Source organism: Ciona robusta, chromosome 3, assembly GCF_009617815.1.
Source record: "Ciona robusta chromosome 3, ASM961781v2".
In the NCBI taxonomy this organism is placed as follows: domain Eukaryota; kingdom Metazoa; phylum Chordata; class Ascidiacea; order Phlebobranchia; family Cionidae; genus Ciona; species Ciona robusta.
The window spans coordinates 10,595,543-10,623,340 of NC_143237.1; the positions used below are offsets into that span (position 1 = coordinate 10,595,543).

At 35.6% G+C, this 27,798-nt stretch overlaps 3 protein-coding genes across 4 annotated transcripts; all 3 read right to left on the reverse strand.

The window, feature by feature from the left end:
- Positions 1–49: 49 nt before the first annotated feature.
- On the reverse strand, positions 50–10,497 carry LOC149739319 (serine/threonine-protein kinase Nek8-like). Of its 2 annotated transcripts, XM_089873874.1 has the most exons (17): positions 10,343–10,497; positions 9,923–10,043; positions 9,381–9,465; positions 8,851–9,080; positions 8,007–8,138; positions 7,518–7,729; positions 6,934–7,042; positions 6,656–6,745; positions 6,241–6,312; positions 5,165–5,268; positions 4,363–4,477; positions 3,682–3,799; positions 3,036–3,195; positions 2,499–2,644; positions 1,832–1,943; positions 954–1,174; positions 50–617 (listed from the first exon to the last, which is right to left on the reverse strand). In XM_089873874.1, the coding sequence occupies exons 1-17, from the start codon at positions 10,387–10,389 to the stop codon at positions 529–531; spliced, it is 2,163 nt and encodes a 720-aa protein (XP_089730000.1). In that variant the 5' UTR covers positions 10,390–10,497; the 3' UTR covers positions 50–528. The 2 variants fall into 2 exon arrangements, with proteins under 2 accessions (XP_089730000.1, XP_089730001.1); XM_089873875.1 differs by lacking the exons at positions 50–617; positions 954–1,174 and having other exon boundaries at positions 1,835–1,970.
- Positions 10,467–11,812, reverse strand: LOC149739320 (uncharacterized). The gene has a single exon (XM_089873897.1). It carries the CDS (start codon positions 11,673–11,675, stop codon positions 10,983–10,985), a length of 693 nt encoding a protein of 230 aa, XP_089730023.1. The 5' UTR covers positions 11,676–11,812; the 3' UTR covers positions 10,467–10,982.
- A 462-nt stretch (positions 11,813–12,274) lies between these two features.
- Positions 12,275–27,177, reverse strand: LOC149739321 (polypeptide N-acetylgalactosaminyltransferase 2-like). The gene is made up of 13 exons (XM_089873880.1): positions 26,915–27,177; positions 24,917–25,317; positions 23,759–23,928; positions 23,248–23,313; positions 22,707–22,916; positions 21,406–21,493; positions 18,609–18,712; positions 17,614–17,740; positions 15,909–16,001; positions 14,621–14,704; positions 14,237–14,366; positions 13,304–13,426; positions 12,275–13,062 (listed from the first exon to the last, which is right to left on the reverse strand). Exons 1-13 carry the CDS (start codon positions 27,029–27,031, stop codon positions 12,910–12,912), a joined length of 1,866 nt encoding a protein of 621 aa, XP_089730006.1. The 5' UTR covers positions 27,032–27,177; the 3' UTR covers positions 12,275–12,909.
- Positions 27,178–27,798: the final 621 nt, after the last annotated feature.

Consider the following 27,798-nt stretch of genomic DNA (forward strand, 5'->3'; position numbering starts at 1 on the left):
CGTTTAGCCAGAAAACAAAAACGTTTGATAAATTAAACTGACACTAGAATACATTATCACATTTTATTTCATCTATTAAGTGCAAGAGATAAATAACATACATGAAACAAGCACTCATAGTTTCTGCACCATACAAAGGAAGTACAAGTCACAATTTAAAGCTTAAAATGCACGAGTGTTACAATATAAAAATTTACATGTAATAACGGGGCATCTTTTAATTAGTAAGGTTCGAATGAGTTGTATTTCAATATGAAATTGCTTATGTATAAATCCAGGGCTAGATTTGTAAGATCAGAAATTACATAACTATTAGTTAATTCAGATAACAAAGCAATTCAATGTAGTGCAATCTAGGTTTAAAGTGTTCCTATTTTAATAAACTATAAAAAAAATACGACTTCCAGAATTTGATCGAGTAGGTTCCGCCTTAAATCAAGCCTGGTCCTAATCTTTGAACTATGAAATATCAGTAACAGAACAAAGGTTGTTAGTAGCTTAGGTAAATTGCTGTTAAAATAATTCTGTTCATCTCGGAGACGTTTTCTTCCCTTCTTCCCTCCACGTGTTCGTGTCCCAACTATTTCTGAACTTTGAATCTATGTTTGGCCGAGCACCTGGGAAGTAATATTATAAGGTGGGGTACTGTTGTGGGTGTATGTGTCCTTCTGCCCTAAGAGGTTCTGGATTCAAGGCTTGGCATTGTCACCACGTATGTATCCTTGAGCAAGATACTTAATGACGGTTGCTCAAACCCAATGGTTACTATTGGGCTGTCCAAATTGTCAGCCATGTAGAAAACAATCACAGACAAAGTTAAATACGATACATGGGAACTTGTGAGTGGGCACAAGGTGCATGAAACAGCTACAAAGTAGAAATTATTACTGTTTCTATTATAATAAAAAAAGTACAACAAAAATCTCATGATAGCTTGTGACAATACCATTTACCTGACACGACAAGCAGAGTGTTGCCATGGCTTGCAGATAACGATACAACCTCCATATCCACTAGTGGGTCGTGTAGTTTCAACTGAGCGGGACTCGAAACATTCTTTGTGTCGGAAGTTGGTCTACCCAGTTGTCCCCTGGATGGTTTACCCCAGGAATAAACTTGGTGATCATCAGTAGCAGCGATTGTGAATGAACCACCACAGCTAACAGCGGAGAACCTGAGTGGATGAATACATGAATACATAAGTCATTCATGTTATGATGAGTATAGCTTATTTACCCAGCATGGTCAGGTAATGACACCCTCTGGGCTAGAGGCAGGTGCGTTTACTACTGTGGCATGGTACCAGACAAATATGGGTTGTATAAATGACTTATTTCCATAGTTTACTTGGACATATGAAACTAAGGGTATACAGTACAACAAGCATAGCTATGTATTATGTTCTATATGGGTGAGATCCTATGGTGGGCCATGGCAGGGAAAGTGGGTTTAGGGGAGAACAGCTAACATAGTATTGTAGCGGTTGCAGAATGTTGTATTGCGAGCGGTAAACTAAGAGGGCGAATGAACACGAGACGCTGTATTTATACGGAAGATAAACGTGAGAAAAAGGCACTCGTGTACGTGTCGGCGCACACACACGTGGCGGGCGGCCACAGTATAGCTAACAACCCTCACTTGTTTAACCTTACATGACAGTCGTTATAACATAGTATTCTGCTACATTATATACTCACATATAAAACCACCATGAATGGTGAGCAATAAAACACATTTCATAATTCCTCTTCTATACACCAATTATACAATATAAACACCTACTGTTATTAACTTAATACACCAGTATACAAGTAGGAACAACAACACATACTTAGCATTTTTAACAGCTGTCACTTTATGTGGCATCCTTGGTGCAGATTGAGAAGGTAACGTACCAAGTTGACCACAGTTGTTTAATCCAAACATGTACAACGACCCATCAGCTGTTGAGGTTGAATAATTTCATTAGTCTGTTATTTAAATATTTCTGTTGTTTCAATACTAAATGATATATTTTTGACCATTTTAATAACAGACTGTTAATGCTAGTTACTGGAAAATACATTTATATCTTTGGTACACCATTAGTTGGATGGTGTTTTACTTGCTGCGCATATTCAGCAGCAACGTGGCATCTAAATTGACACACATCACCACACTGGTAACAGTGCCGAGCCTTGAACCCGAATCCTTTGGGCTAGAAACGGGCATGCCAACCAACAAAACACATTGGCACAAATTGTGGGCGTATATGTGTCCTTGTGCAAGACATTTAAGGACAGTTGCTCAACCCAGCGGTCTTCAATGGGTTGTTTAAATTGTCAGCCATATATTAAAAATATCTAAAACATTTTTTTAAAACCTTCAACTTTTACACCCCCCTTAAGTTTCCTTAATACAATAAGAAATAACCAAACTCTTTTAAAACAGAGAACTAGTCATTTTATCTGAACTTTACTCCCAACTTTGCAAAAAACACCTCTCTGCACCCTACTTACTTGTAATGATCCCCGAATGCTGCAAACCGAGCGATATCTTTAAAATATTTCCCAGCGAAATTGGTTCCGATCTTAACGGAACAAAACACGAGGATTCGGTTGTTTCTTTCAAGATCTTTCCATCGTGGATTACGTCCAAACCAAGTCTGTAGGGAGGATGTAAGTTGTATTATGTATGGGTGAGGTCTTGTAGATGGCTTACATTGACATAGGAGCCAACTAGAGAAAATAGAAAGTGGGCAAAAGTTGGCTCATTACCAACTTTTGGTCATCGTATATTCTATATGGGTGTGGTCCTAGGTTGAGGTTTGGGCCAGTTGGCCCTTTACCCTATGACTAATAAGATAAACCCCAATACCCAGGATAATTTTTATAGGAAATAAACTTTTAGAAACACAGGGAAGGCATAGAAAGTTAGAAAAAAACTGTATTTGTTGGAAAGTAATGTTTACTGATTTATTCAGTGAGGGGGTAGACCTGTCCACCCTGCCACCCCAGGTTTGGTGCCTAAGCATTGTATTCATTACATCACAATACCTATTATGATGATTACTCCCAGCAGCGAGTGCCATCTTTGACCTCGTAGAAATCATTGAACAATCCACCCCACATGAAACTGAACATGGCTCAATAACCTCAGGGAGTGGAACCATCATTGGAACAGCCACTGTCTCCTCGCTGTTCAATCCTAACCTCCCTGTTAAACAGATGCAGCTGCTAAATTACTGTAGTGGAAAATTAAAGGGCGCTAAATAAAAGACCGGTGTATGAAACAGAACACGTGTGATATAACATTCTGTAACTAGCACCTCCAATAGTAGCCCCACTTGCGTATGGGGTTTCGGGTAATTTCGGATATTACCACGTATGTAACTTATTGTGAGTCAAAACTAAAAAGCAGTAAATAAAAGATTGAGTTGCTATCGATGTATGAAACAGAACGTCCATGTTATAATAACCAGCATGCATGACAAAATAAACGACATCCATGTACAGCCAGCTACCACAATGCAAGAACACTTGTCCTACAAAGTCTGCACTTTCTTATCTTGGGAGTTATGCAAATATTTTAATAAAAAAACAAAATCCTAAATTTTGCCAAATTCTGTTGTTCTTTCTACATTCCTTCATACATAACAACAATTATTATTGTCAACAAAATCATAATACTTGTAATTTTTACCGTTGTCCCCCTTTCCCCATGAAAATACTTCCCCGTCGCTCGTTACTGCCAGCATGTGGTAGGAACCACTTGCTATTTCTATGAGCTCGGAACCCAGGAGTTGCTCGACGATGGTTGCCTTAAAAACAAAAATGATTTATTATTTTTCACAAAAAGTTTAGTAAACTTTTTTTAATATATATATATATATAGTAGGGTGGGGGAAGATAGGACACTTTTTCGTCCTATTTTCTCGCCCCATTTGGTAGTAAACAAAGAACATGTAAAGAATTATAAACCGTATCCTCACGATTCCCATATTGACCGTTGTTAATTTTTAAAAACAGGATCAGGATAATTGGATATCATGTGCTAAAGGTGTCCCATCTTCCCCCACCCTACTATATATTCTATATGGATAAATGAAGGGGTAACGAGCCAACTCTGTCCTAAACCCCTCAACCATATAGAATGGAATAACTAATGTATCTAAATATGTTTTTATTGCAATCACGGTAAAGGTAAAATAGTAGTTAAATTTATATTTAAAAGTTAAATTCCATGGTGTATGAGGACAAATGGCACTTTACCACTAAGCACACATTTTAAAACCACATTTTAAAGAATTTTGACGATTTTGATTAGTTTTATGGAAAAAAACATTGCGCAACAACGGAAAAATACTGGTATATTTTTATTTACCTTTTCCACATCTTGGAAGTTACCGTGGCCCAAACAACCGTTGCTTCCACTTCCAAACGTCATCAGGATTCCTCTGTCGGTTAAACAAGCTGTGTGCAATTCACCACATGCTACTCTGTAATGGAAGATGGTTTAGTATATTAGTACATGACATAGGTTTAGTATACGAGTAAAAGACATATGTGTTCAAAGGGGTATAGCAATGTTTAACAAACTTTTAAAAATTTCATTTTTGAACATTTTGTTTCGAAAATTTTATCTTTAAAATCTTTATTTTTTACAGTTTGATGAATATTTTATACTTTTTTAAAAAGGTTTATAAATAATTATTATTTGTAAAGTTGCGGACTATTTATGGTACAGGAGCACAAGGTTCTTTTTACAGACACACATTTTACCGCACCTACAAACCTTCAGCCACATTTATGCGGACGCTGACATCTAGACAAACCATATAAGTGAGAAACAGAATTAAAACCGCATTAAAACAATCATTAACCCCCTACAACCACACACACACAAACATATACCCATCAACATCCTGTGTTTAGATCAAGGTAGGTCTATTAGCCTTAGAGTCGAGACAATTACAGACCATTATTACACGCACATATACTATCTATACACATATACATACACTACGTGCACATACTCACGAAATTATTTCTATTACCATCAGCCATACGCCCATATTCTAAACACACATACAGACAACCACACATACACGTATATATAGCCATCATCCATACACATTCTATCTATACACACATACGACATACATACACTACACGCACATACTCACTGTTTAATATTAACCCCCGATTGGCCTTCCATGAACCTAGGGAGATACGATGGCATGAGTTGGGAATCGCCAAACGAACCGGGTAGACTTGTACTGGAAGTTGTCTGTATCAAACAATTGTTATTTATGTCTATATAAGATGTGTATGGTTGGTTTTTAAACCACAATCATGGCCATTTAGGGTTCTCGGGTCCTATAGTGCGCCATGGGACCTCACCCTTGTAGAATAGAATACTTGTACTAGAGGTGTCTATACTAAAACACTGATATCAATGTTAGTAGGCACCAAACCTGGGGTGGTTGGGTAGTCAGGCATACCCATGAAATAGTTCTAGTGTTTTAATTATTAACCGTAAGTTTTAAAACCCAGGACCCCAGTTAGGCATCTTATAATAAACAAAATACCCGAAAATATTGCGATAAACTTTAGCCTAAATCTTTGGGTTTTGGGGTAATGGGCCAACTTTGGCCTGAATCACAGGTTCCATGGCGTGCCTAACTATAGGACCTCACCCATTTAGAATAGAATGTGCATATACAGTGTTGGGGTAATGGGCCAACTCTGGTCTAAATCCCAGGTCCCATGGCATGCCTCACTGTAGGACCTCACCCATATAGAATAGAATGTGCATATACAATGTTGGGGTAATGGGCCAACTCTGGTATAAATCCCAGGTCCCATGGCATGCCTCACTGTAGGACCTCACCCATATAGAATAGAATGTGCATATACAATGTTGGGGTAATGGAGCAACTCTGGCCTAAATCCCAGGTCCCATGGCGTGCCTCACTGTAGGACCTCACCCATATAGAATAGAATGTGCATATACAATGTTGGGGTAATGGACCAACTCTGGCCTAAATCCCAGGTCCCATGGCGTGCCTCACTGTAGGACCTCACCCATATAGAATAGAATGTGCATATACAATGTTGGGGGAATGGGCCAACTCTAGTCTAAATCCCAGGTCCCATGGCATGCTTCACTGTAGGACCTCCCCCATATGGAATAGACCCTAAAATATGATCCACACACTAATATACATAAGTGATAAATAGGATAAGCATGAGCGCTCACCTCCCAAGAGAGCAACCTTCTGCTCCCTGTCACGCAAGCTTTCTGTGTTCGCCCTACACATGCATGAAGTACCTGGTTGCAAATATATATTTACCCTTTTAAACAACTACCTATACGAATGTTAGTTGCAGAAAATATGAAATTTATGATTTACCTTATATCAACTAAAATGTTATAAAAATAAGCTTTTTGAACTAAGTACGACTTTCATAGATGGTAAATACATTTACCACGTTTTTTGTACTTTTTAACTATAAATTGTTTATCAATTTAGGATATGCGAAGAAGGAGAGAATGACCATAAATATTACACTCATATTTATGGAAGTGTTTTTAAAAACAATATTAACCATAACTAATACATTGATAATAAATGGAAATTAAAATCTTGATATAATAACTGATATTAAGGAACCTGGGTATCAGAGTTGGGCAGTGGTAGCTTTATGGGCGTGGAGACTCCGTTTCCCCAACAATAAACAGTGTAATGTTTCAGGTTCTTGTTCTGGTAATACAGAAAAAAAAGACTTTTTTTAGTTTAGTTTAAAAAATAAATTAATAGGGTGAAAAAAAATAATTATTATTTTAAAAAAGAAAGAAATTCAGTTAAAAACAAAATGTCTTCTTTATCCAAAAAAATTTAGTTTGAAAAAAATTATCCTTTTCAAACCAAGTTTATCCTTAACCACCCACCCCAGGCATTGTATCCACGGACAAACTTGACGACGTATGATGAAGATTGGAAACAACAGCTCGACCACGAGCACCACTGGGGGATAAAGTGGGAGGAGATTTTGAGTTCCTGGGGAGAATTATGAATGGATTAACAATAGTTGTCATTGAAAGTTATGTATGGGGCCATGGGTGTCGCTTTATAGGGGCCAAACATGGGGTGGCAAAGCAGGCCAAACATAAAACTCCCTGCTTTACATAAATTAGGTAGAATTTTCCTGGGGGGATTATCGATTGATTACCAATATTTAGCATTGAAAGTTAATGTATGTCGCACATTAATGCTATGTTGCCACATAAATTTGTACCCGTGAGTGGGCTTGACGTGTATTGAAGAGAACACAGTGTTATAAAGACTGCACGTGCCCCTACATGCGAGGATAAATAAGTTACGTTCATTCAACAATTCATACTTTGTTATTACTCATATATATATATATATAAGCAGTAATGCGTTAATGGGCCAACTCTGGCCTTAAATCCTAGGTCTTTTGGCCTCATCAATACAGACCAATATAGACAACACCACAAATAAGCGATCTTACTTGACTTGCACAGCTCCAATATTCAGGTAAAGATCGATCAACGGACAAACGAAGAAAGGTTCCGATAAAACTTCGTCAACTGAAGGTCTTTCTGTGGGGTCTAACGAGAGGAGTCGTTTGAGTTGACCCACGAGTTGCCCCGAGTATATCTTCGGTAACTCGCTCACCTTATACTGCCCACTAGTGATCTTAATAACCAGCGCGGATATGTTCTAACAGAAAGGTGAATTAAATTTATTTTAAGAAATTAGGCCAAAAGTAATAGTTAGTTTTGGAGTCTTTGTAAGGACTAATCTTTAATTTTTATAATATGCTTTAATGTCCATGTAACTTTATTTAACATACAAATTTAAATTGCAAACAATTTTTTTTTATTAAATCTAAAATATTTTTTTAACTACAGAAAAGTAAATCTGTGTTTTAATTTACAAACAATGTAAATAAATATTTTTTAATTGAAAACAACTGAGTTATATTGAAAACAATCACCGGCGCTTCAAACGCCTTCTTTCCCGTCATCAACTCGAACAAAACGCACCCCAACGCCCAGATGTCGCTCTTCTGGTTGTAAGCCATTCCTCTGCATAACTCCGGTGATATATAACATGGGGTGCCTACTACCTGTGGGGGGTGGGAGGGGTTAGTTATGGGGTATTGATAGTTGTTGTAATAATATGGGTGTTCTGTTTCATACACCTCTTGGCCGCTTACACGTTACCATGTATGTAACTTACTTATCCTCGTGGCATGGCGGGGCAATAACCATCGTTATAACATGGGTGTTCTGTTTCATGCACCTTGTGCCAGCTTAATATGAGTTACCACGTATGTACCGGCGTCGTGGGATAGTGGTTATCACGCCTGCCTGTAACCCATAGGTAATGGGTTCAATGCTTGACGCTGCTACCACTGTGGGCGTATGTGTCCTTGGGCAAGACAATTAATCACAATTGCTCCAATCCAGTGGTCACTTATGGGTTGTCCAAATTACCAGTCATACATAAAAAAAATCCCCCAAAAAAATAATCACCCACAAAGTAACATACATGGTAACTCGTAAGCTGGCACGAGGTGTTAAACCTGTGTGATAACGACTGTCGTTTTTCGGCCACGCGAGGATAAAGTAAGTTACATTCATTCATTCATTCATTCATTCATTCACATTCATGTAACTTTGTATGTGACTGTTTTCTTGACAACTTGAGAAAAACTATTAGTAACCACTGGGTTAACAAAGCAATTAAAATTGAGTAACAACCAGGGTGATATGATAGTGATACCATATTGATAAACGGACCAATATATAAGTGGTGTCCTGTTTCACACAACTTACCGTGAAAGCTTTGGTCTTCGTGTTCAAAACCTTAGAGATTCCGAAGTCGGACAATTTACAAACTTTACATTTTCGATCCAAAAGAATATTCTGAGGTTTAATATCTCTGTGTAGAATATTCATAGTGTGTATGTGGTGTAACGCAACCACAATCTGCATGAACAAGTTGGTCACGTTTTCCTCCTTTAATGGTGAAGACTGAGACATCAGGAAGTCGTATAAAGTTCCACCTGTTGGGGCAATGTAACTTTGTGTATTGAATAAATAGGAGTAATTTGTTCATCCTCACGTGGGGGGGAACGACAGTCGTTATAACACGGGTGTTCTGTTTCATACACCTTGTGCCTGCTTACAAGTTACCACATACTTTGTGTATGTTTAAATAAATAAACAAAAAGATTTTTTTTTTCTTCTCATAATGTGGAAGTAAAAAGTTATATGGTTGTCATATCTGATATAATGCAAATATGGGTTATAGAATTACACATAAACCATCATTATGACATCATCATAGCACATTATGACATCACCTTGTGCATATTCCATAGCAATAACCAGATTATTTCCTTCAAGAAAGTTTTCATAATATTGGATAATGTTGGGGTGTTTTAGAACCTGAAGAAATATAAGTTCTTGTACAATTGAAGCTTTACACAACTGCTCAAATGCCAAGAAGCTGTCACATAAAGAAGTGCATTAGGGACCACTAGCTTGGAGCAATTGCCAATGTCTTTGAGACACAACCTCGACACGAGCATGAGGTAATAATAAATGCGCCCAACTACAAGTTACCACGTATGTAACTTTGTGAGCGATTGTTTTTTCTGCATGGCTGATAATTTAGACAACCCACTAGTGACCCTTGGTTTGCCGTGCTAACTTTTACCGCGTATTTCATGCGAATCATGAACAATAACCGTGTACCGTGTACATACAGAAACACACCAACTAATTCCCACCTTAATCATCGGTTGCTGTCAGCACAACAAATGCTATAACATTAGCTTTTAAACTCGGGCTTGGATCAACATAATCCTACAATCATGTAGAGACACACCAACTACTTTCCCACCTTTAGAATCTGCACTTCATTCAGAGTAGAAGCTCGGTCGTCAGCCGTCATATCCTCCATCGATATTTCCTTCAATATCAACAACTTCTTGTCCTCGTTCCGGATCGTTAGATGGACAGTTCTGTAATAAAAGAAACCGTATTGAGGGGGGTTTTGAGGATTAATAAATTTACACTAAATAAGGGAATACACAATTTTAAAATTTACATCTCAAAAATGTTGCTGTACTCTGGTTTTGCGGTAATTGAAATATTATATTTTTTTGTAGATTATTCAAAAAAATGATGAAGCTTTATCCCGAGATTGAATTTTGGTGCTGATTTTGTTTCTGCATAGAAATTGCGCAGTTTGTTGAAAAACTTTGAAAAACACGATGTTAAATAAACATCTATTAGAACAAAAACACAATGTTAGTTTTACCCAAAAGCTCCTTTTCCGATCACTTTGATCTTTTCATATTTCTCCATCTTTGTTCTAATGCAAACATCAGTTGTTTGTAAACATCAGTTGTTTACACGATTATTTTCACTTATTTACCTGAAAACTACCAAAAATACAAAAAGATAATGTAATAACTAATAAGGGCAGTGTATTAAAGTGTCAGTGACTCCTAAATTTTAAAGTTTGGCTTTTACGTTGTGTTGAAATGCAAACTGGCACCACATAATTGATTTCGCTTTAATACGACAATTCCGATTATCAAGTTATGTAATTTCATAATTGTTTTCCAAATCATTAAAAATGCGCAAGTTAAGGGAAAGAAGTTGTTTGTTTTTTTCAGTTAAAAAATTATTTCAAACTCAAAGTTTATTAGGTAAGAAAAACTTTTGTGGAATATTAAAAGTATAGTTTATTAGCCTATGTCATATTTATCCTAACAACATACCTTCATGTATATACCTTACACACATTATACTTTAATACCCCAAAAAACATTTGAAAAATACTAAAACTGATCAAAAACGAGCCAAACCCAATAAATAATATTTGCATTCAATCATGTTTTGCAGTTTTTGTAAAACATTTATAGAATATTTATATAGATATATATTTGTATAAATTATAACAACACAGGTTCTCCTAATGAGATGACAATTTCCTTTAGTTCTGGATCGTTAAACCAGTCAACCTGTGAAGCTCCGATCAAAGCTTGAAAACAAGATCTTCTTAATTTAGTTTCGTCCAAAACCTTTTCCAACTTATTTTTCTCGGAACGAATTTTAGAATTCTCGTTTTCTACGTTTTTTTGTTTCATTGTGACATCACAGTTGCTTTCAGCGTGCTCGAGTAACACCGAGAGTTCACGGTTTTTGATCATCGCTTGTTTTAATCTAAGTTTAGCACCCTCATGGTTGCGTTCAAGACTGTTTAGTCTTTCTAATTTATCAAGACTATTTTGAGAAATTTCATTCAATTTTTCAAGTTTTTCGACAACACTCTCACGCAGAGCACCAGAAACACCAAACTTTTCTTTGTGAAGAGATTTGATTATTTCTTGACTGAATGCCGCCATCTTAAGAAGGTTGTCTCTGCATTTAATATTCGACTTCACTTTCAAAACATCAGATGCCACAGCATTAAGTTTAGATTGGATATCCTCATGTGTTTCATCTACATCAGTGGTGGACATTCTTTCTCTTGATAAAATCTCCGTTTTTGCCGCCTTTACCTGGTAAATTAACGACTCGCGAAGTTTTGTTAGTTCGATTAACATTTTTGTTGCTTCTTCTTCGTTTGTCGTATCTTGACTCATTGTATTGGCGTATTTATGTCTTTTCCAACCCAAAAAATGACAACAAAGTAATAATAACTAACCAACTCTAAGATATTTACTATTAAATTATAACAAAACCAAAACAAATTAAAATCCAAAATTTTTGTTGTGTTCAAATTTAGGGAAACTCCCGATGCTGTATTCTTAAAACTGACATAAAAATGTAATAGAAATAAAACTGTTCTGGGGTCTGTATTAAATTGAAACGATTTATTTATATTAGGTACGAAAAATAGGCCGCGAAATACAATGTACGTTTTTTTTAACATTTTACACGAAATATATGTATTTACAGAGTTACACGGGTTCAACACAATGCCCTGTTAGTTTTTTATATACAGACTTTTACATAACTGACAACCCATTAGTGACCACTGGGTTGAAGCAATTGCCGTTAGGTGCCTTGCCCAAGGACACATTCGCCCACAATGATAGCAGTACCAGACCCTAAAACGTTGAAATTCTCGGCTAGAGACAAGTGCTAATCACTTCTGCCACAATACCATTTAGGCCTATAACTATTGAAGTTGTACTGCCATGTGAGGATAACTAAGTCACATCCATCCAATACAACAAAGTGATCTTTTTAACATTTTATTAGCACAATGCTGCAATAGTAACTGTGTGTTGCGGCGAAAAGCTCATGGCTAAAAAACTCCAGTTTAAAAACACAGTCGTTTGGTTGGCAAAAAATAAATAAAATTGCGAGTTAATAGCTGTATGGCGTATACATGTTAGGAGTCTAAATTAGATCTATTGCAGAAATCAAGGTAAATCATGTCTTTGAATATTGCACATCCAATCTTGGTCTACTACTTTTGTGACGTCATAGATTGATGACATCATAGATTAGTGACGTCATACTACGTAACAGACTCAATTAATAAAATCTCGATAATTTAAGACAAAGGAAAAATAATTGTACCGTCGTAATGAGTTGTTTTATCGGCGTAAGTGCGTCGCGACTGCTATGCGTTATGACATCACAGCTGATGACGTCATAGGTGATGATGTCATCACATGATTAGTAAAGTTAAAAAAGCGGCGAGGCTGTTAAGAGTATGTACCATAATGTCAGGTTAAAATACGAACCGATTGCGACGTATTAGCGGATAATGACGTCACAAGGACGCTGCATACTGGTTATTATGACGTCACACAGAATTCCCTAGGTTGCAAATGAAGAAGGCAGCAAGAAGCAAAAGTAAGAAGGTTAATGGGTCAAGTCACCCATGCTAAACCTCCACTGCTGGCTACGACTGTGGTCACATTTGGACAGTATGAGACCCATGTCTCTTTCATGGCGACTGTCGATACAGTAGGATGATTGGTAGAGACGAAGTTGGCTCTTGCTTTGCTCAAATTTCTGGAAAAAAAATAATTTTATGGTTTGAAATAAAGAGAATGTATGATAAGTTACTGTCTGGATACTAAACTCATGATCAGCAGATGTTTCGGACAGTAACTTGGTGGATAGTAACCTCTTTTACACTGATGATGGACCAAGTTACTGTCTGGATACTAAACTCATGATCAGCAGATGTTTCTGACAGTAACTTGGTCTATAATCAGTGTATAAATCCAAACAATCACTGAATTCTCATCACCTGCATTGTGTTGTTTTCATCACAATGTCGTAACTTGATGATACTTCCCTCTCTAGCGCCCTCCCCGGCCGTAAAACAAAGATCTTGATGTCGGATTTGCATTTCTTTGTTCATAGAGAACTCCTGTGATGTCATAAAGAAAATTGTAAAATAAAAACAATCACTCACAAAGTCAAATATATGGGGAAGTGGGCATGAGGTGTATGAAACATAGAACTGTCGTTGCCCACCATGCAATAATAAAAAGTTACATTTTCATGTTTACCACCAATAAAAATCAACCACTTGTTCATATATGTAGATATAACTATATTCCTACACTTTTTAATCCCTATGCAATTGTTTACAATCAGAGTAATAGGCCCACTCTGACCTAAATCCCATTCCCCTTGAGCTGGCCCGACCATGAGACCTCACCCATATACAATAGAATCTATTCACCACATTTAGGGTGTGGAAGTAAATTATAGCAATTATGTTGTTTGTCCGACGGGTGGAAACCAATTAGTCGTATATGATATTTCATAAAGGCAGATGTCTTGCCAATAAATAATATTTACAGAATTAAATAACCGTATCCTCGTGGCCATAAACGAGCGTTGTTAATTATTAAAAACAGAATCAAGAAATATGGGATATTATGACTAAAGGTATCCCATCTTACCCCACAGTATTATAAAGGGTTTAGAAATTTAAAACAGAGCACTGATGTTATAACAACCGCCATTGCCGGCCGCACAGGAATAAACAAATTACATTCATTCAGTCACAGCCGTTCAGTTACATTCATTCATTCATTCATTCATTCATTTATCCATAGTGCTTAGTTCAAAGCCTAGCCAAGCAAATATATGATTAACAATAATGGGATATTATGTTAATGGTATCCCACCTTACCCCACCTTACCATGCAACAAACAACAGCATTATTACCTGGTTACCCCCTGAGTCATGACACTCGTACAAGCCAATAGAACCTTCTTGTACATGACCCAACGTATCAATACATTTGTTCACACCCTGCTTTATTGAACCAAAGGCTACTGACTCCTTACTTGGCACTCTGTGATGTCATAAGAGGATCAGTTACATCATAATGTGATGAAAGATATAGAATAATGCACTAGAGTTTTATGTCAGAGAAATTAATTTGGCAGCAACAACATACACACAAAGCATATATGTGGTAACTTGTAAGCGGGCACGGGGGATATGAAACATAACACCTGTGTTATAACGACTGTCATTGCAAAAACAAGCTTTATTTACTTATTACATTCACACATACAACTAATATACAACACACATACTAAATACCTTAGTTCAGGATATACATTCTCCAGATACCACTTGAACGGCTTGCATTGATTTCTTACACGTATTTGTAAACGATTCTCAATACTGTTGGATAAAATTAATATTTATGAAGGTTACCATGGAAACGTAAAGTGAATAAGAATCGTAAATCAAAGATGGGATAAGTTACAATGTTGTTTGGAGGAAGATTTTTGGTAATGTGCCAACTTTGGAACAGTACCTAACCCATGTGTAATGAAATGTAGAATAGAATAAAATGTGCATATACAATGTTGGGGGAATGGGCCAACTCTGGCTTAAATCCCAGGGCCCATGGCTTTCCTTATCCAAAATAAAATACCGTTGTGGCATACATACCATGCCCACAGTTATATAAATTCAAAGTACATTAACACATTAAAGAACAAATGCCCTATATTTAGCACTGGGGAATTTTTTACTCTGTTTACATGTTAAAACTACTTCCACTACACTGGTCGTGTCATGTTAAGTTATATATTGTAATGTGGGGTAAGATGGCTACCATTAGCACATAATTAACTTCCCATATTTCCTAATCTTGATTTTAACAATTAGCAACCCTCTTTTAGAGTTGTAGGGATACAGTTATATAATTCTGTATATATTCCTTGTTTACTACTAAACGGAACAATACAACAACATGAGAGGGAAATCCTACCCCAACCTACTATATTACCAGCTATAAGCTGCTGTCATTGTGAGCGTATGTGTTCTTGTACAACGACAAACCCTGATGATGTCATGTCATATGGCAGACACAACGTTGGCAGGAAGATTTCTTTTACAATTAATTCTATATAGACAATAACTTCACCAGACAAATCTTTATGAAATTTATGAAACTCTTTTATGAAATTAATGCCTGATTATGTACTAATACCATATAGAAATATAAAAAACATTTCCCCAAAAAATCACCCACAAAGTAACATACATGGTAACTCGTAAGCTGGCACAAGGTGTATTAAACAGAACACCCGTGTTATAACAACTGCGGTTTTTCAGCCACGCGAGGATAAAGTAAGTTACATTCATTCATTCATATAATGGTCCATGGTAGTGATACAAAAATATAAAAAGGACAACTTCACTAGACAGCGTTTCTCTTTATGAAATGGGACATAAACGTCTCATTATGCGCCATACGGATGCGTCACAATTGAGATTACTGTCAGTTGCATCCTGTTTATGACAAGTGGTTCAATAAACAACGGTCCACTGTGACATAACAATGGTTTACTATGACAGAACAATCAGATCTGCTTACTTTCCGAACGGTATAAGTTTTGCCGATGGCACAGCTGCGTAATAATATTCCTTGTAATCATCCATCCACACCTCGGCGGCACGTCGGGTGTTTCTGTGGAAAATATCAACTATTTACTATAGTGGCGTAATAATGGTATAATAATATAGGGAATTTTTACCGTATAATAATATAGGGAATTTTTACGATATAATATGATAGCAAATTCTTACGTTTTAATAAAATAGAGAATTCTACACTTTAGAAATAGCAGTATACGTTTACACCAAGTGCTACTAAACTCGTGCAGTGACATAATAACCAACAATTAAGAATAATAATCGCATAATAATATGGGGTTATTTTGCATTTAGGTAAAAAAGAAAAGGCTTTGTTTACAATGCAATTCGTACTGAGACACGCACTATACACCTCGTGCCGGGTTTTCATTCATTTGTTGACACAATTTAATACAGCGTGTTTTAAAAGGTTAAAAAAAGCCCTCATGTAATGGGATTTTACCATGTTTGTTCTTTCTAAATCTGCTTGATGTAAAGAGGACTTTAGTGACTGGTGCGCTTGTTAGGTTCAGAAACAACTCGCTGTAAGCTGTTCTGTCATATTACATTGTATTGTATATTGTATACACTTATGTTTATTGTAACGGTGATATGTTGAGTTAATCTGGCCGTGATCCAGCACTCATATTGTTGGACGATTCTCGTTGCATTATAACAGAACACAACAAGTGCTACCAAATATACAGTAGCAAACAAAATCGAATTCAACTAATGGTTTACCAAAGATATCCCGCCAATAACTAGCATTATTGGTCCATTATTTAAATAAAATATATTTTTATCCCTCTATTAGGACTTAAATTATGTTTGCTGAGGAATTAGCAGCACTTGATGTATTCTAAACAAATCAAGTCCAACTAATGGTGTAGTCTAATATATTTTTAACAATAACTAGGCATTATCAGTATTATTTTTTTGGTTAATAACAGTTGAACTTAAATTCTGTTTGCTATGTACTTAGTAGCACTTGGTGAATCCTGATACGCTGGTGCGATTTAAGAAGAAATTAAGGATTTGATTGACAGATAGGAAACCACAGCACACCATATGTGATGCTTTTAAATTTACCAATAATTGAATTTTAGTTTGCTTTATATTAAGTAGCACTTGGTGTATTCTGTTATGATGCAACGAGAATCATCCAACAATATGAGTGCTAGATCACGGCCAGATTAACTCAACATATCACAGTTACAATAAGCATATGTTTATACAATACACAATAAAATGTAATATGACAGAACCGCTTAAGGCGATTGTTTTCCAATGTATGACATAGGTACCAGTTACAAAAGTGCACGATTTTATTCAGAATATCAAACAGAATTCGAACATGGTAAAACCCTATTACACTAAGGTATCTTTAGAAACAGGCACGAGGTGCATGTAAAATTGTAATAATACTTTAATATAACGACTGTTTTTGCAGCGCAATGCGAGGATTAATAAGTTAAGTTTATTCAATCAAGAAACAAATAAAATTACATTTACAAACAAAACCACTTGTTTAACAAAGTTATGTCACACATTTAAAGATAATCACAAATTAAAAAAGCTAAAGCCACAAACACCTTCTTAAATTCCACAAAAGCATTTCATACATCAGAAGATAAATGACATTAGAAGCTAACCACAAACCACAATACCTGGTAAATACGTTCCCGCTTCCCCCAGGAAAGGTATAAGGATGTTGTTTCCTAAACACGTGTCCCACCCTACTACAGGGGATGATTTCCAACCTTCCACCACATTGCCAAACACGGAACGAGATTTCTACATCAACAAATACAACACAACTTATATGGGCAGCCAGAAAATAAATAAAGGCGGGTTTTAATCAACAAATTTTTTAAATGTTTTTTTTTTAATTTTTTTATTATATATATTAATATATATATAATTTTTTTTTCTGGTTTAAAGGGGGAGGGCGCGACACCCTGAACCCCCCTGGCTGCGACACTGGTTACGTCATAATGCAGGTCAATGTATTACCATTTTTGAAAAACTTATTATATTTCGATAACAACAAATACGACACAATTTATGTGGTTACAAACTTAGGGCATAACAGGTTAAGGTATATATACGTATATTATATATATATATGATTTACAGCAGAGTTGTATATAGGCATACAAATACAATGTTGGGGTAATGGGCCTAAGACTTCTCATGGCGTGTTGCACTGCACCTCACCCATATATAATATAATAGCCGCGATATTTAGGCCTTATAATAGTTTTAGAAATAATTACTTTAATTTTTTGCTAATACACGGTGGTCGCCATTTTTACACAAGAAAACGTTAACTAAAACCACCTATAATTCATACACTTGTCAGCATACATATAAATATATAAATATATATATACAACACAGAACACAGTCATTATAAGTGTGAATCAAAAAAATTGTAGCACAAAAAATTGCAGACATTTGGGCAATGTATTAATTCCTAATATATTCCACATCTCTAGGTTTCTGGCTCTAAAGAAGTTGTTAATGCAGCGACAAGGGAATATATTTTCATGCCAACGTATCTTAAGAACCTCCTTTTCAACTTGGTCGAGCTATTTTAAAGAACACAGCCATACATAGCCATACATACATAGAACACAATCATACATAGTTTCCAACTCACCTAAGTTCTCTCCCCCCCAAACATCCATAGCCGTATCATATTTACCAAGTTGATTGAAGTAGGATTTATCCATTGAGAATAAACCACCAGCTATCATAGGTGTGCTGTGTATATACAATGCATGTTAGTTGCATAAAACATGGACTTTCTGGTAATTTTAAATCGAAACATTTTAGAGCATATTATAGATATAGGATGTCACAGGTGTTCTGTGTGTAATATTAGTTGCATAAAACAAGGACTTTCTGAGCAGTTTTAATACAAACATTGCAACTCAACAATAATAATTAGGATTTTACTTTTTCAATTGAAACGTTTAGATCATATTACACATTATGATGTAATAGGGGAAATATAATGCATATTTAGACGGTTATATAAAACTTGGATTGTCCGAGCAGTTCAAAACAAACATAATGTTTTAGGATTTAACAAACATTAAACAGATGGTTTTAGTTTTAAAACCAAAATGATTGAAATAAAAATAATTTCATTGTATTTTGTACACAATGCGTATGAATATATGATTTGTTATAAACAAATTTTCTGGTGAGTTTTAATACAAACATAAACACAACCTAATCTTTGACATCACTTAAAATACTTTTTTTTTGTGAGATGAAAATCGTACCATACATTAACACATGGGATGTCATGTGATGTACGTATACATTATATGAGCTATGAAACCCAAATTTTCTGGTCAGTTTTATTATAAACATAACGTTATTCTGGTTATTTACTAATTTTTGGCATCCATTAAAATTTTTTTTTGTGAAATGAAAATCGTATTACACACATGGCCTGCTATGTTTGTATTGCAAATGCATATTATGACGTCATAGTTGAATAGAAGTGCTGGATTGTTGTCTAGACGTCGCGTTACATGAGTGAGGGATTATGAGTCACGAACAATAGATCGTCGCCACGGGAACAAGGGATTGTGCCGTGTGCTGAACAAGGTGTGTGGTAATAACATTTTATCTTTCTTCAAATGCGATGGCATTTTTTTTTATTTGTGTGGGGTAACATGGATCGTGGTGTAGGGTAACATGGATCGTGGTGCGGGGTAACATGGATCGTGGTGCGGGGTAACATGGAACAGGGGATTGTGGCGTGGCTAACAAGGTGCGTGGGAATAATATTATATTTGTCTTCAAATACAATATCAGATTAATTAAACCAAGAAGAGAAGAGAATTAGCAGCAAAACGGAAGTCGTTATAAGACTACTATTATTACTACAATAGCTTTAATTATATGTTTATGTGTCACACTATTTCAACATTTGAGGTTTTAACATTTGATATTCAAATACGATATTAAAGATCAGATTAATTAAAACAACGAATAAAACGGAAGTCTTTATAACACTAGTATTCTCACCAGTTCACCACAATAGCTTTAAACATGCGTTTATGTATTAAATTCATTTAACATTTGATCTTCGATCTGATAACGAAGATTAGATTAATTAAAGCAGCCAGGAGAAAGGGAATAGCCGCAAAACGTCATAAGAACTTGCCAGGTGTAAACTACTTTGAAGAAGATACAAATAACAACTGCTAAACCCAACACATCCTACAATTAACTCACATTGATCAAAACTAACTGATATAGATTTTGGATTACTTTGGTATAAAAAGTTAACTTTATTTTCAAGTTGTGTCTTAAATTCTGCAAGCCTTCATTATAGGAATATATAATATATATAATTGGGGTTTAATTGCATTGACATGATTGTTGTTTTGTTCCCCAGAGTTTAATTTATTAATCCCCATGTGAACTCTTTGTCACCCCAAGTGACAGAGATACACATCTACTTTGGTAATGAATTATTTAGTCCCCAGTGGTTCCAAATCAATAATATTCCCCATTATTAACACATGTTAGTTGCAACATGGGAATAATTAGGCAACACTTGTACTAACAACCTTAACGCATTGATTTAAGTTTGTTCTGTTGTTAATATAGATGGTTTATTTGGATTATTTGGCAGTTCAGACTTTTATTGTTTCTTAAGTTTTTTTTTGTAACTTTTACACGTCTTTTATTTGTAGCCAGGTCTATGGGATTTTGTGAATGACTGAATGATTTTTGTCTCTTGGTCGCGGTAAAGAAAAAGTTTACAAAATCGAAAAGACTTATTTAATAAAAGGCGTGACCATCACATCTTATAAACAGTATAATGTAATAAGAAACTTAATTAAACCACATTATCCAGGTAACATACGATCATGTACATTTCGTTATGTTAAGTTGGCCAGTGCTCTTTAACCGGTGTGCACGGTGCACCCTAGGGTGCACCAATACAAAAGGGTATACAAGGGTGCATCACAAACTTCAACAATTTTCAGCAATAATACTCAGTTTTGAACATTTTTAACAAATTTACCCATTTTTCTACAGTTTTTTTTTATATGAATTCTATATCTTGCATCACAGGGAATTGCGAAACGTCATTAGTTTTACGTTAAAGCAAACAGGGGTGCATGAGTTTGACGCAACAACTTTAGGGGTTCACCAACCCATAAAAAGGTTGAAGAGCACTGAAGTAGGCTATTAAATCATTTTTTTGAATTTATATAATAGTCCCACAGAACCCCATAGATTTGGAACATAATATAAAACAAAACAATATCGAATATGATTTGTTACTGCATTTGACATAAATATAAATTTATTGTATTTCCTAAATATAACTTGAAAATTATACTTTAACAATGGCCAAGGCATAATTTATATAAAAGTTCCAACCATATGGATAGACTAACAACATATTATGAAACGTGACATACGATATTGGTGCTGTAGGGTTTCCTGCTCTGCTTCTTCGTTCCTCAGATGACATGTAGTCCCATTTAAACACCAGGTTCCAATCAAAGCCTGCAAACCAACATAGTTTCAAATTTTACTATTGTTCGAAAATTTTTACATTTAAAAATTTTTCATTCTAAAATTTTTTCTAACATTTACTATATTTTCAAGTCGCCAATTTTACATTTTAGTTCATTTATGTGGTCAGGTGCTGGATTTTGTGATTGAATGAAGTCATTTTGTCTGTTTAGCCATTCATGTGCACTACCAACCCATATCCAGTCATGTGTGTTAGCCGTAAAAGTCAGCGCAAAAGTACAAAGATCCTATTATGACATCACAAACAGTATGCTAAGTGATGTTTACTTTAATTTTTAAACAAAGGAAATCTTTGTTTCTTTGAGTTGTCATAAGTGGAGATAAGCAGCATTATTCATCATGGTAAATGGGTTGAAGATCATAGAAAATGTGAGAGGCTTTAGAAAGACAAATGACTGTTAAACCCCCGGGCTATAAGTGTCTACATTTAGAAGTGTTTGTGTGAAATATGACCCAGTGTGCATGAAAAAGTATCCAACATCAAACATTCCATTTACAATGAAAGTAATTATTGTGCAGCATAAACATTATTGATTGAGAATTTATGGATTATTTACAGATGTAGACACAAGTGAATGTGAACACTAAATAGCCTGCAGCTATTACTTGTTTACCGGCCGAGTTGATTTGGATCAGCCAGTTTTATGTATTTGTATGATAAATATACATAACCAACATTACAAACATACACATATGTTTATACATGGTCATTAAGTCTATTACTCATGTAATTATCCTGCTCTAAAGCACATGAGAGGCCTGTTATTAATTCTGGTTATGGTCCTGGTCTACTGCTCATAATTGGACGATTTTCGTATCTTAAACTATCAGGATAAAATGCTATAAACATGTAACAAACAAAAATCAAGTCTATATTTAAATAGAAGATATTTGAAAAGCCATTTTAAGCAAAATAAATATCCTACAAAAATACAATTTGTTGGACTAGATTTTTGTTTGTTACATTTCCCACCACTTGATGCTGACTGTTATCATTAATGAGAATAGTACAACTTTATGAGAACTAGATCAGGATCAGATTCACGAAATTAATAACATTTTATAACACTTGACCCCATTTTGGTGCAAAAATCGCCCATGAGGACTAGATCAGGATCAGATTCACGAAAACAACATTTCATAACACTTGACTATAAGAGACATGATATTAATACACAAGTACCTCCTCGTAGATCGGCGCTTGCTCCAATATATTCAAAGTTATCCATGTTAATCACATCGATAATCGGGCAAACGACCGCCGTCCTATCATCAGCTATACGCTGTAGTAAAGGTTCTAACCAATTCTTGTTACATTCGACGTGGGAATCAAGGAAAGTTAATACAGGGGCGGCTGCAGCGTCAGCACCGCGGATCCGTGACCGCATTAAACCTGAGGGATTCAACAAGGTTATTAACGTCTAGTTTGGCTTATATTGCTAGGTTTAGGTTATACAGTAGTATATACAGACTTTAATTCATTTTTATGGAATCAAAAAATTTAGCACTACAGAGCTAAATAATAGAGAAAAAAATTCAACAAGATTTTTAAACTGTGCTTCTTGTTTAATAAACTGAATGAATGAATGTAACTTATTTATTCTCACATAGCAGGCAATAACAGTCCATATAACACGGGTTTTATACTCCTCATGCCCACTTACGAGTTACCACTTATGTAACTTATAGTGACCCCAACCACCAAAGACATAATTACTTCTCACCTTCTCGTTGGTTGTTTCGTAAAACTCGAACTTTTTCAATTTGTGCCAGAAGTTGGCCATCCTCAGCTGGAATATTGGTATAAGTATATATATATAATCTACATTCAAATAAACACCATCCTATCAATTTTGGTACAGAACCCTATTCTATTCTACTAACATGACATTGGACCAGAATTCAACATGAAATTTTAAACCAGCAGAACATTGAGTGCAACCTGTTGACAAAATCCAGGTTTCTTGATGAGCCTTGTCACAGAACCTTACCCATATAAAACACAAAGAAGCAAAATAACTCAGGACTACTAATGTTTAAAACTGCGGTGCTAAATCATATGGTGTTACCCTGTTTCAAAATACCCCCCTTTTATTCCAACAGATCTTTAGCCAGGCTGCATGCACATTACAGAATGTTTAGGTATTCTAGGATATCCTGGAATACCTTTTTTCGAATCTAGAATTCAGAATCTGAGACCTCACCCATACTAAACAAAAACCAACAAATACTCACCATTATCGCTGAAGTCGTCCACCAATATAATCTCCCTCACCAAACTAGGTGGGCTCCTGTTTAATACGGACACCACTGTTCGTAGTAAAGTCGATCTTGCTTCGTTATGGAAAGTAACGATAACGCTGGTTGCTGGGAGCTTGGAGAGGTCCCAGGAATTGCTGGAACATCTGATGAATAAGGGTGTTAATGGGGGTGTGGGCCGTGGGGTGTTAATAAATGGTAGGGTGGGGGGAGATGGGACACCTTTTTTCAATTTTCCCGCCCAATTTAGTCGTAAACAAAGAACATTCATAGAATTATAAAACCGTATCCTCACGACTCCCATAGACCGCTGTTAAATTGTTTAAACACGATCAGGATATTTGTATATTATGTGCTAAAGGTGACCCGTCTTCCCCACCCTGTATGTGTTATACCATAGGTGTATTTTACTGTTCAGTGTTCTTAACATGAATGGTGTATTCGTATTCATACATCATGTGGTCCCTGTCAAGATATAGCCCATCCTATCCTAGTATTAAGATGATATCCTGGTATTATTGTTGTAAATACAAAACTACTACATTTAATATAATAACTATACAATTACCCTGAAGACAACTGCCCCTAATAGCTGAAACAGAATGCACAACCTCTGTTATATAGATTGCCCACCAGCCACACGACTACCCTGAGGTTACAATTGTGCTTAAGTGGAAAATTTGGTTGAGAAGTAAATATTAAATATGGGGTTTAGAATTGTGGTATTTTAAAAAGTGATATACTCAATGGACCGCACCTATGATATGCAATGTACACATATGTACTGAATTATAGGATACGGTACGCAGTGCACACATTTGTCACATTATAACGCATATGTACTAAACTTTTATAAATGCAGGGGGGCAGGGATAGTTAGACATATAATATGAAAGAAATTTTACTTTATTGGTTGTAACTTCGTATTGTTAACTGAATTATGCAATAAAAATCGGGTACTGTTTTTTGTAGTAGTTTCTTTTGTGAGGTATTTATTTATTTTTTCAAATTCTGCCCTAAAAATAAAAAGCTATTTTACAAAACAAGTGTAAAATGCAACAGTTAGTCAGTTAGTATTCTAAACGCAATTACTTTATAATATGGTTAAACACAGAATTAAGACAAACCACTTACAATCCATTCCTAGTGTCCGGAACCGGTCGATCACATTTCAATTTATCCGACGCTTGTTGGTTGAACTTGTTTCTTTTATATTTATCCTCGCCGTGATGGATCGCGGTCGCGCTTATATAACTTGATTCGTCAAAATCTCTCCAGGGAATCCCATGGTTCCTATGCTGCTGCTGTAACGACTGTGACCTGAATCTTAGTTTATCGTCGTCCCTCTCAGTAGGATGGTGACTGTTCCATAGCTTCCCCAGCACGTCTTTCTTCTTATAATTATCCTCTCTGTTATTAGGGTCCCCTATATCGCCGTAACCATCTTTATCGAATCTAGTTTCTTCAATGACTTCTAAGGAATCTTTTACATTGCTCAACTTTGGGTTGTACTTTCCTTCTTCACTGGTGTAGCCCTAAATAAACTTAGTTATTAAACAAAGCGAATGACTTACTGTTTAGTTGGAGCTCAGGAAAAGTAACATGTTTTTTACATGTCCACAATTTTTTGAACATTTGTTTTGCATTACAATTCTAAATTTAAAGCAACTTGTACCCTGCCAATAGCAAAGAACATAGATATCAGCAAGTAAGGACAAGGCCGCCATCTTGTTTCCCACATGTTTCCCGCTCAAACATCGTTGAACTTCACAAGCGTAAACCGACATATTTGCTCATTTTTGAGCATTGTTTGGGTTATTTATGTTACACAATTATATATATATAAATTTAATGTATTTGGCACCGGCATTGCATAAGTTTTAAATACTGTATTTACGTTTAAAATGCGAATGCTTGAGTTTTGGTTGGCTTGTAAAATATTCAATTAATTTTAATTTTGATGAATCATAAATGTTTCCTGTATCCTATAATACAACTATTGAAACAAAAAATGAATAAAGGTCTAAAAAGCAGTTAAAATACGCAAAATATTCGTCTGGTGCCCATGTTGATGCATTTCATGCCTGATGTGGGAAACAAGATGGCGTCCATTGACCATTGTTTTCAAACAATGGGTGTCCTTACTTGTTGTATATCTATTTACTTTCGCCAATAGGTGTCACTACAACCAAGCGCTTGTGTATGCTTGGAAAAAGTTGTTTATTAACTATTGGTACAGGTGTAACCTGCTGTTAGGTGTCTATACAAACAAGCAGAGCCAAAGTATATTGCATTCACCACATTAATCAATGAGGTTCCCTATGTTTGACAACTATGAGTGTAACTGTATTTCAACAATGTTACCCCAGATTTTACCCTGCTGTTAGATGTCTATACAAACAAGCAGAGCTGAAGTATATTGCATTCACCACATTAATCAATGAGATTTCCCATGTTTGACAACTATGAGTGTAACTGTATTTTAATAATGTCACCCCAGATTTTACCCTGCTGTTAGGTGTCTATACAAACAAGCGGAGCCAAAATACGCTTTAATTCTCATATTCTCATATTGGTAAACGCCACAAAAGCAAAGTGGTCACCTTCCAGGGGATTAATAATTCATAGCTATTTTATAGGATTTATGAGAACGATATTTCAATCACCTATATTATGTCATTTATGTGTGTATGTGCGTGGGATTTTATGCCATAAACAAAAATATGCAAAATAGAATTCATTCTGCTATAGATGTATTTTAACAAAATCCAGGGTGACATTGTTAAAATAAAAATACTGGTCAAATAAAATCAATATCAGTAGTTTGACCATAATGTCATATTTTGGCAGCAGTGGAGAATCCTCTGGTACATTATAAATTAGGCTGGAGGTTAGGGGTTGATGGTTAGGGCTAGGGGTTAATAGTTAGGGGTTAGTAGTTAGGGGTTAGTAGTTAGGGGTTAGTGGTTAGGAGTTAGTGGTTAGTGGTTATTGGTAAGGGAGCAGGGGCTAGTTAGGGGGCCAGTGGTTATAGGGGTTATGGGTTAGTACAGTTACGTTTAGTAGGCTAGATAATGTGGGATACAATTCTTCACTAGTAGCCATATACTAGTGTATCATATAATAACTTACCGAATCTTTAGCTTTTGATGAAAATTGATCTTGTCTTGCAAACGTGGTAAAGTAATATAAGACGCCCGACGACCATATTATAAACACGACGAATAAATAACGTGATTTTCTCCTCATGTTTAAAGTTTCTTTCTCTTCAGTTGTTTAAATCCCCTGTCCGGTAACTACTGTCCACACAAAGCAAAACCACTTCGTTTCTTTTATTAATGCAGCATTTTTGACCCCCCTTTAAGTTTTAGCAAAATCGGTAAATCGATCTACTGCTAAAATTAATACGCACATTTAAAATGCGTTGGTATTAGTTTTAATAATATATAGTAAGTTAGAATAAAATAGCCATGTTTTTAAATTTACATAACTATCTTCACGATTGTAATCGAGCGTTCAAATTTGAATAACATGCCCTTTAAAGTTAAAGTCGACATATTTACATAAACCACTTTAATAGACGGTTTACTATGAATACACAAACGATGTCTATATTTAAACAGTTTAATTTGCATTACATTAGCTCAATATCCATTTGGCTTAAACGTTCTGTGACCTATTAACTATTATATATATCTGGTTCAGCAAATACAGTTGTAGCAATACTACGTTTTATGGCATGCACAAATACAAACAGCAAGCAGACTTTCAACAAGCAGCGTCTTGCGCGAATGACGCGAGAGAGTGCTACGTCAATGCACGCATTTCAATAATTGCCCTTTTTCATGCGTTCTCTCATATTGAAAATGACAAATTTGCAAAGATAAAATCGTCCGGATAAGTTTTGTGTCTGGTGTATGAGAAGACACCCATGTTATAACTTGACAGTGAGCATGAGGTGTATGAATACACCAAGTGTGTCTGGTGTATAAGAAGACACCCATTGATTAGGTTAG

Bases quoted from the DNA above. Each gene is read 5' to 3' on its own strand.
- LOC149739319 (XM_089873874.1), bottom strand. From the start codon at position 10,389: ATGGAGAAATATGAAAAGATCAAAGTGATCGGAAAAGGAGCTTTTGG. The intron at 2,645-3,035 runs GTATTGTGATGT...TCCTCCCTACAG, and splicing joins GGGAGTAATCATCATAATAG to ACTTGGTTTGGACGTAATCC. The intron at 1,944-2,498 runs GTAAGTAGGGTG...CAACCTCAACAG, and splicing joins GCATTCGGGGATCATTACAA to CTGATGGGTCGTTGTACATG.
- LOC149739320 (XM_089873897.1), bottom strand. From the start codon at position 11,675: ATGAGTCAAGATACGACAAACGAAGAAGAAGCAACAAAAATGTTAATC.
- LOC149739321 (XM_089873880.1), bottom strand. From the start codon at position 27,031: ATGAGGAGAAAATCACGTTATTTATTCGTCGTGTTTATAATATGGTCG. The intron at 23,314-23,758 runs GTGAGTATTTGT...CCAATATTCCAG, and splicing joins GGACGACTTCAGCGATAATG to CTGAGGATGGCCAACTTCTG. The intron at 14,367-14,620 runs GTATTTAGTATG...ATGACATCACAG, and splicing joins AATGTATATCCTGAACTAAG to AGTGCCAAGTAAGGAGTCAG.